The sequence below is a fragment of the Beta vulgaris genome, chromosome 6 (assembly GCF_026745355.1).
Source record: "Beta vulgaris subsp. vulgaris cultivar EL10 chromosome 6, EL10.2, whole genome shotgun sequence".
NCBI lineage: Eukaryota > Viridiplantae > Streptophyta > Magnoliopsida > Caryophyllales > Amaranthaceae > Beta > Beta vulgaris.
The window spans coordinates 62,495,448-62,505,048 of record NC_079207.1 but is presented as its reverse complement, the minus strand read 5'-3'; the positions used below and the strand labels follow the sequence as shown (position 1 = coordinate 62,505,048).

Sequence of the window (9,601 nt, the reverse complement as noted above, 5' to 3'; positions counted from 1 at the left end):
TACTCACAGAAATTAGAGTTTGATTTTCAATAAATTATCTAAAAATCCATAACACCATTGAAAATTATAAATTTTGCTCATACTACAAACAAATACACAATCTCACTATAATAGAATAGAGCTTGATATATCCATTCAAATAATGATCGTTAATTAAGAATATAATTGTGTTACTATATGATGTCTCTCAATAAATATATAATTTATCTTATATTAGAGATATGACATGAATATAATTCTACCACATTAAAGAAAACCTTGCATGCGTCGCACGAGCTTCAAAATCTAGTATATATATAAATGAGGGACTTTTCGGGAGCATAGGGAGCTCCTCAAGATTTTGAGCTCATAGAGCGCGCTGCATAGGATTGCTACGTCATCAATTTATTAATTTTTTTTACAAAAATAGAGTTATAATTCTACCAAAAAGAACTTTCGGATAAGCGAAAATTAGAATTTGGATTTGAATCAACAACCTAAATTATTATATTATGTAAATTGTGTATAACTTTTGCTACGTAATTCAGAATATTATAATTTTGTACCATTGGAGAGCGTTCGAAATAAGTTATATTTTCAACATAGTTCTACAACCTATGAAATATAGAGCTCCGTGTAGGATTGCCATGTCATCAATTTTTATTTTTATTTTTTTAAAATAGAGTTCTACATATTTAAATACTTATTAGAGTTAGAGTTTCCTTTTGAATGAATCGAACAGCCTAAATTATTATATTATGTAAATTGTGTATAACTTTTAATTTGCAACTTAATTCAGAATATTATAATTTACGTACCATTGGATAGTGCTTGATATATGATTCGAAATAAGATCCATTTACAATATAGTTCTACAATTTATGATATAACTTAGGAGTGCCATGTTATTAGTTTTGTAACACCCCAAATTTCTCTCTTTTCAAAGAACGTATTTTATTATAAAACTCCTTGAGAAACTTGAGAGTATTACAGCCACGTGATAACGTTAAACGGTTTAATATTAACAACTAACAGAACTTAAACTAATGCAACAAAAATAACTTAAATAACTTCTCTTTATTAATATAAACTTTATTGTATAACTATATAACAATGAAAATAAAGAAAATAAAATAACAACCCCTTCACTAATTATGATTCCTCACTACCTTCCCCACATGAAGTATGCATTATATCAACCTGTAAAATCTGCTTGCCAAATAGGGTCATCATAGGGACAAAGCCATAAAACAAAACAAATAAAAGCGTGTCAGTAAAAAATACTGAGTACATGTATATACGGAATATGAAACACTTTATTTAATTAAAAATTTGAAATATTTAATTTCGAAGAACCTTTTTGGATACTTGATAATACTTGTATAATATAAAATATATAACATTGATAAAAATCCTTTTTTCTTGCCTAGGTATCTTTCCTAAAGTGTGCACACCCCCCCTAGTTAAGTATTCCTTACGGAGTCTACAATGAGGGAAAACTATGTTGTCCACATGACTTATACAAAAAGTACATGGGTAAATAATATAATGGCTACCGTTCTTGCTAATAAATAACAAGTCGTTGCCTGGGTAAATAATATTAATAGCTACCATTCTTGCTAATAAATAACAAGTTGTTGCCTCTTTATCATTGCGATCATAAAAGATCATATATCTAATAAAAATCCTTCTGAAACAATCCTCGCCTAAAAAGAATAGTACTACTTATAAATTTAGTCATATAAAGGTATAAATAAAATAACTCGCTCAAGGGGTAACCTTTGAAAAATAATAATAGAACAAAAACACTCCCTTTTTAAATATTTAAACATGTATTTTATATGAATATAGATTCAAAGATCAAATTTTATAATAATATTAAACTAAAGGCATGATTCAAGTGCAAATTAAGTAATAAACATTCAAAAAATTTCATACAGAACAAATGTAGTTCATAATAAAACTCATAAAAACATGGATTTCAATCCAAAATATTTTCCGAAAAAGATGAAACTAAGGTTGTAAAAATAATTATTAAAGATTTATATATACACACACCTTGAAAATTAATAACTACTAAGAGAGAAGAGAAAGGGTAGCTAAGAGATAGAGTTTAAAATTGAGAAAAAAGATGTATTTCTCAAATTTGGTGTGAAAAAATATGATGGGTGGAGACCCCTATTTATACTAGTTGGATAGATAGAGTCGGAATATGACTATGAAACTAAAAGATGAATTTAAGGAAAAAGATACACTAAGCTAGCTAAGATCTAACTATTATTTATGATTATCCAACTAAGATTTTGGAAAAGGTATAAATTATCCCATAATATATAATTATAGAAGGTAAAATATCTAAAAGATACACAAAAAAGAAAAGGTAACCAAAACATTATCAAGATACTTAAAGAGTGAGATGTGCGCCTCAAATTTTCTTTTTCTTTGTTTTTTCTTTATTTCCTTTTTCTTTTGTAAACCTTTTTGAAATTTCTGTAAATCTTTTTCCTTTTTAGAAAAAATATTATCTCTTTATTTTTTTAAAAATCTTTTCTGGTTTTCTTTAAAGAAATATGTTCAACTACTAAATTAACTATTTGGGTTATAATTTGTAAACTTAGGCCCAATATTTAATTTGGGCTAGAGTCTATTTGAAAAACCCATAATATATTGTAAAAGTCTATTTAAAACCTTTATTATTAATAATAAACCCTTTTAATAAATAAAATTCTCTTAAAATTATAATTAATAACTTACTAAAAATACGGAGTATTACAAGTTTTTATTTTGAATATTTGAAAAGTAGAATTCTACTCATATTTAAATAAATAAAAGACTTTCGGATAGGAGGAAATTAGTGTCGCGTTTTGAATAAAGAACATAAATTATTGCATTATAGACATTGAATTTAACTTTTGGCAACTACTTCAAAACGTTATAATTTTTTTTACTATTGGAGAATGCTTGAAATATGCTTCAAAATAGGATTTATAACAATATAGTTTTACAACTCATGCAAATATATTAAACTAGATGAATTGTAAGACATTATTTAGTATTTATTTAGATAAATATAATAATAGCTATAAGTATTAAGTATAGTTTATTGTATGTGATTATAACATTTGACTATAGGTCCAATTTACAGGAATAAACATATTATCTTCAAAAACCTCAACCTTACTATATCAAAACAATATAGTATTCCAACAAAATTTATTTAGGAATCTTTGTTGTGAGAACAAAAACTAAAAAGTTACATATATTAGAGATTAGGATTGTGTAAAAATTAGATTTTAATTTAAATAAAACAACCTTAGAATATTATAAAGAGCTCTACCTGAGCATGCCATGACATTCTAATTAATCTTTAATTTTTGTAATACATATAAAGTGTTTTGGATGATTTAAGATTATAGTTGAATTTTAAATAAACAACCTAAATTATTATAATATGTAAATTGAATATAACTTTTGCTACATAATTCGCAATATATTATTGAAAACATTAACTAATGCAGTGGAAATAACTTGAATAACTTTTCTTTATTAATATAAACTTTAATGTACAACTATATAACAATGAAAATAAAGAAAATGAAATAACATCTCCTTGACTAATTATGATTCCTCACTAGCTCCCCCACATGAAGTATGCATCATATCAACCTGTAAATTCTGCTCGCGAAAATAGGGTCATCACAGGGAAAAGGCCATAAAACAAAACAAAACAAAAGCGTGTCAGTAAAATACTGAGTACATGTATATGCGGAATATAAAACACTTTATAATTTAGTTAAACATTTGAAATATTTAATTTCGAAAAGCCTTCGTTGGATACTAGTAATACTTGTATAATATAAAGTATATATACAACTTTAAAAATTCTCTTTATCCTTGCCTAGGTACCTTTCCTAAAGTGTGTACACCCCCCTAAGTTTAGTATTCCTTACTGATTCTATTACGAGGGGTTACTACCTTGTCCACATTACTTATACAAAAAGTACATGGGTAAATAACAAGCCGTTGCCTTTATATAATTGCGATCATAAAAGATCATATATCTAATAAAAATCCTTCTGAAATAATCCTTTAAAAAGAATAATAATTCTTATAACTTACCCATGCATATAAAGGCATAAATAAAATAACTTGCTCAAGGGTTAACCTTTGAAAAAATAATAATAGTTCAAAAACACTCCTTTTAAAATATTTAAACATGAATCAAAAGATCAAACTCCTTCTAAAATATATGAATATAAATTCAAATATCAAACTATATAAATATATTAAACAAATGACATAATTCAAATTTCATAAGTAAAATTTGTAAACATTCAAACATGCTCATATAAAACAGAAGCAGTTCATAATAAAACTCATAAAAACATGTATTTCAATCCAAAATATTTTCCTAAAAATATGATATTACACTTGCAAAACAATTATTAAAGATCTACAAATACACACACCTTGAAAATTAATAACTACTAGGAGAGAAGAGAAATGATAGGCTAGTAGAGAGAGAGTTTAAATTTGAGAAGAAAGATGTATTTCTCAAATTTGGTGTGAAGAATATGATGGGTGGAGACCCTATTTATACTAGTTGGATAGGTAGAATCGAAATAGAATTAGGAAACTAAAAGATAAATTTAGGAAAAAATATAAACTAATATAGCTAAGATCTAACTAATATTTACGATTATCCAACTAAGATTAGGAAAAGATATAAATTATTCCATAATACATAATTATAGAAGGTAAAACAACTAAAAGATAAGTAAAAAATAAAAAAGTAACCTTATAAGTAAAATCTTGAACTCAAAGGTCATGAGCCATGCGTCGGCCATTGGTTCTTTATTTCTTTTTACAAATCTATTTTTTTTTCTAAAATCTCTTTAAATCTTTTTCCTTTTTTTTTGAATCTTCTCTGATTTTCTTTTAAGAAATATCTTCAAGTACTAAACTAACAACTTGGATTATAATTTGTAAATTCATCCCCAATATTTAATTTGGGCTATAATGTATTTGAAAAACCTATAATATATTATAAATGCTTATTTAAAACCTTTATAATTAATAATTAATCTTTTTAATAAATAAAACTCTTTTAAAAATTATAATTAATAACTTGCTAAAAATACGGAGTATTACAGGTACGACTTAAAAATGTCAAGGAAATGTGGAATTAAGTAGGAAGGGGCGTACCAAATCTAAATTTAATATGATAAAATAACTTGTACATATCTTTTACTTAGCTTATTTTCAATTGCAATATAAACTTAGTGGTTTTGTTGTTATGAATGTGAGCTATTATGTTTGTATACTTCTTATTTTTGCGCCAATCTTATATTCTTAATACGTTACTTTTTGATTGGTATATTTTCTTAACAACAAAATAGCTTGAAATAGTGATAACAATGACATTTATAATAATAACAACGACTTTAATAATTAACAAGATTAATAATTAATAAGTACAATAATAATAATAATAATAATAATAATAATAATAATAATAATAATAATAATAATAATAATAATAATAATAATAATAATAATAATAATAATAATAATAATAAACATATTAAACAAATGTATTAATAAAAAGTAGTATTGGTACTAATAGTAAATATATAACGTAACTACCACAATAACACCGGTATTAGTAATAACAATAATAATATAACCAAGCAGGGATTGGCCTAGTGTAGAGTTGGCAAATATTACCCAACCCATTAATAATGGGTTGGGTCAAAATTTTTAACCCATTTAATTAAATGGATCGACCTGATCCAACCTATTTAATTAAATGGGTTGGATTAGGCCAGGTTGAAAATTTCGACCTGATTTTAACTCGTTTAACCCATTTATATGGAAAAACCCTAAAAACCCTAACTCATTTCACAACTAAAAAAATTGTGCTTGAGTGGTCAAATCCTCTCCAATTTTGTAAGGAAGTATGAAAGTGATGCCTTAGCCTTTATCTTATTCTTCGCCTAAAAATGTTTTTTCTATCAGCACTTCAAGCAGTCTCTCTTCGTCCAGTCTTATTTTCTCTATAAAGAAAGTTTAAAAAGTAAAAATCCTAACTCATTACAGTTAATGTTGAACAATTGATTATGAAATGGTAATGGATGGATTTTGAACAACAATTGGGATGATTTTAGACAACTCTATTAATTTTGAACAATATCTAGCATATGGTTATGTAATGGCTCAATGTTAAGTTGTTGCATACTGTTCCTTTAATTTAATTTGTAACATACTCTTTGTTGTTTTATTTTTTTCTGGAAAAAATGCGAAAAATAATAATTGGGTCGACCTGAAGGTTGACCCGTTTATCATAAGGTTCGGTTAGGTTGTAAGTCTCAACCTATTTAAGTTAACAGGTCGAGTTGGGTCAAGGGGTTTTCAACCCATTAACCCTCCAACCCAACCTGTTCTTGACCCAATCTGACCCATTGTCAGCCCTAGCCTAGTGGTAAATGTTTTGCCTCGTGACTTCAATGTCATGCGATCAAACTCCACTAGGACTCTTTAAGGGAGAGATTTTCTCTTACTATCCAACTCTTTCCAAGGAGTCTGACCTATAAATCTGGTTGGTTGAAAGTGAGCGAGGTGCTAGGTTAGGATCATTCATCTAACCTATTAAAAACAATAATAGTATAAATAAAGCAACGACAACGAGTCAACAACAATATTAGTAATAATATTAATCGTATAAAGCCATAACCACAACAATATTAGTAATAATAGTATGATAGTATCGTATAAAAAAGCAGCAGCAACAAGAAGTCAACAACAACAATAAAACTGTTCTAAATTTATTTTTCATCATCTGATCTGTATTCTGTGTTGATCTGATTTGATATGAAATAAGTAAAAATAAGAAAAACTAAACATAGCCTTAGTTTATCTTTCAACCATACAAGGCTTGAATGCCTTGAACATCATCCGCTTGCAATTGTCTTTTTCTCACCCCTTGCCCAATAGTGGGATACATTACAGCAGTGTGGTCTGGAGTATGGCCAAGGCCGAGAAGGTGGCCTATTTCATGCAACACAACAGAGTTTAGGTCCATTTCATATTGTCCAGGATTGTCGCTCCAATACTCCGTTGCATCATAATGTGATCGTCCATCCGAAGGATAAAATGAATGACCAAGTACTCCTCCAGTGCCGTCAAATGGATATCCATCCCCGTGATCGCCTTGTGCGAACCCGAAAACTAAATCAGACTGACTTCCCTCAGGCACTTCCTGGAAGGTGAAGGGACTATATTGTGCCCATTTATATAATTGCTGAGCCACTATGTATCTCATGTTCTCGGCTCCTGAGACTAGGGTCTGAGATTGAACTTGGTATGTTAGTTGGTATGACGACCATCTCGAACCTTTAATTGCATACAAGGATATTCCATACATGGACTTGCGGCTTTTGTTGTTAATTTTGTTGTCTTCCCTTTGCATTGTATTCTTACCTTTGATGATGTCCGCAAAACCGCATCTACATAAAAAATAAAAAGTTATGAACATTGTTTTTGTCGAATTTGACATACAATTGAATCTAATAGACAATAAAAATCCTAAAACTAAAGCCCCAAATTATTAATTCCACATGTAAAATCTTATATTGATAACACAGAAGTGAATTGCTCACTTAGTTAGTTAGTTAGTTAGTTAGGCCTTAGGGACCAGTACCCCTTTTGTCATGGTTTATTTATCGAATGTCCTTTAAGATGTTCCAATTGGTTAAAAACATAAAGATAAGAATTATTCCTTAGATATTGATCAATGTCCGACGTTTAGGTTATCAATGTTTCTTTCACGATACTCAAATTGTCATGCATGCATGCATGCTAGCTTAAAATGTACTTTACATGAAATATGAAACAATCATCCAAAAGTAGATAAAAACATAACGTACCGTGGTTTCATCATCTGTTGCACCGTTGCAGCGTCCAAATGTCCACTAACATTCAATCGATAATTGAGCTGGTAGGTCCGAATTGCCTTCTCAAGACCCTCGTCAAACAATTGATCATCTTTTTGAATGGTCATGGAAGTAGTGTTAACACCGATTTTTGGTACTGAATGATTTACATCTTCCAGGTACCCAAATTTTGCAAGATAATTTTTAAGGTGGTGAAGGCCTTCTACGTTTTGGCCCTTCTTGCATCCTTCTAAGTTTTTTATGAAGCCAAAAGGGTTAACATTTGAGTTTGAATGAGCTGTGTTTGGAACCACATTAAGGAACCAGAGTAAAATTATTGAGGATAAGAGATGATAAGCTGATTTAGTTGCCATATTTGGGATTTAATTTGTATCTTATCATATTGCATGGCGCGGCCGGTGTTTTTATAGGCGCGCAGTTTGTGAAGCTTGCAGTCGTTAATTACAAGTCGTAGCAATTTGCTGGACTGCTAGTATTGACTTATCTACGCGTATACTCTTCTTGATAATATAATATTGTAATTTTCTCGGGTTTTTGGTCACTTTGTAACAGATGATGCGTCTGGAATGGGTTAGTCTCACAAGACTTGAAGGTTTACTTGACTATAAACAACGTTCATTAGGGGTAAAATGTATGAGAATAAGTCTTGATATGTTTAATAAAATAAATTTTTAAAATAATATCTCGATGAGAATAAGTCTAAATATATGAGACTATGAGTGTGCTGCTAGACTTCATGTAATGAATAATTGAATACGGTTACAAAGTATGGTAGAGATTTGTGTTGTTCGTTCATGTGAGATAAAGATTTTCATTGCTTTGGATTCTTTAATTAATATGTTTAATAAAATAAATTTGTAAAATAATATCTCATTGGTTTATGGCGCACCTAACAAAGGAAAATTATCTAACAGAGAGAAAGTTGTTCTATAATTAGCCCTTAAATAATGGTAAGACTAAAGGAGGTTGATATCAATAATGTTGAGTAAAGTATGCTATTCAATACTTCCTCTGTTTTTCTAGAACACCCAGACTTTTCACATTATTCACATATGTAACTTTGAATATCTTTATTGATTTGTACTTAAGGAAAAATATAGTCATGTGGGATCTTGTTCGATTCGTAATATCAACTTTTTGTAATTTTTTTTATTGATAATTAGAGATATAAAAGTTTAAAATAGTGCATTGCCATGTGTGTCAAAAGGAAACGGGTCAACTAAAAAAACAGAGGTAGTATATAAATAAAATAAAGACTCTAGAATTAAGTATATACTACCTCCGTTTCCTAAAGATCTTCCCTCTTTCCGTTTAAGTGCGTTTCCAAAAGATATTTCCTGTTTTACTTTATTTCTTTTTTGGATTTTTTTTCCCTTTTTACCATCTCATGTCCCTATCATATGGTCCACCATTGCATTATTAATTCAATTTTACTCCATTTCTCTCTCCTACTTTAACCTCTTTTTATTTGTTTATTTATCTTAACCCCTTTTTCTCTCCTACTTTGCCCATCTCACACCCTACACAAATTAATTCTCATTGGTATATGTGGTAACAGTAACAAGAAAGTTTTTAGGAAACAGAGGTAGTAACTACTAGCCTGAATTAATACAATAATAATCTCTACCCCAAACTAATAAATTAAATGATCACAAAAAAAACTGTAAAAT

General features: G+C 28.7%; 1 protein-coding gene across 1 annotated transcript; it reads right to left on the bottom strand.

The window, feature by feature from the left end:
- Positions 1-6,667: 6,667 nt before the first annotated feature.
- On the bottom strand, positions 6,668-8,339 carry LOC104908474 (metalloendoproteinase 1). The gene is made up of 2 exons (XM_010697593.4): positions 7,905-8,339; positions 6,668-7,484 (listed from the first exon to the last, which is right to left on the bottom strand). Exons 1-2 carry the CDS (start codon positions 8,282-8,284, stop codon positions 6,899-6,901), a joined length of 966 nt encoding a protein of 321 aa, XP_010695895.2. The 5' UTR covers positions 8,285-8,339; the 3' UTR covers positions 6,668-6,898.
- Positions 8,340-9,601: the final 1,262 nt, after the last annotated feature.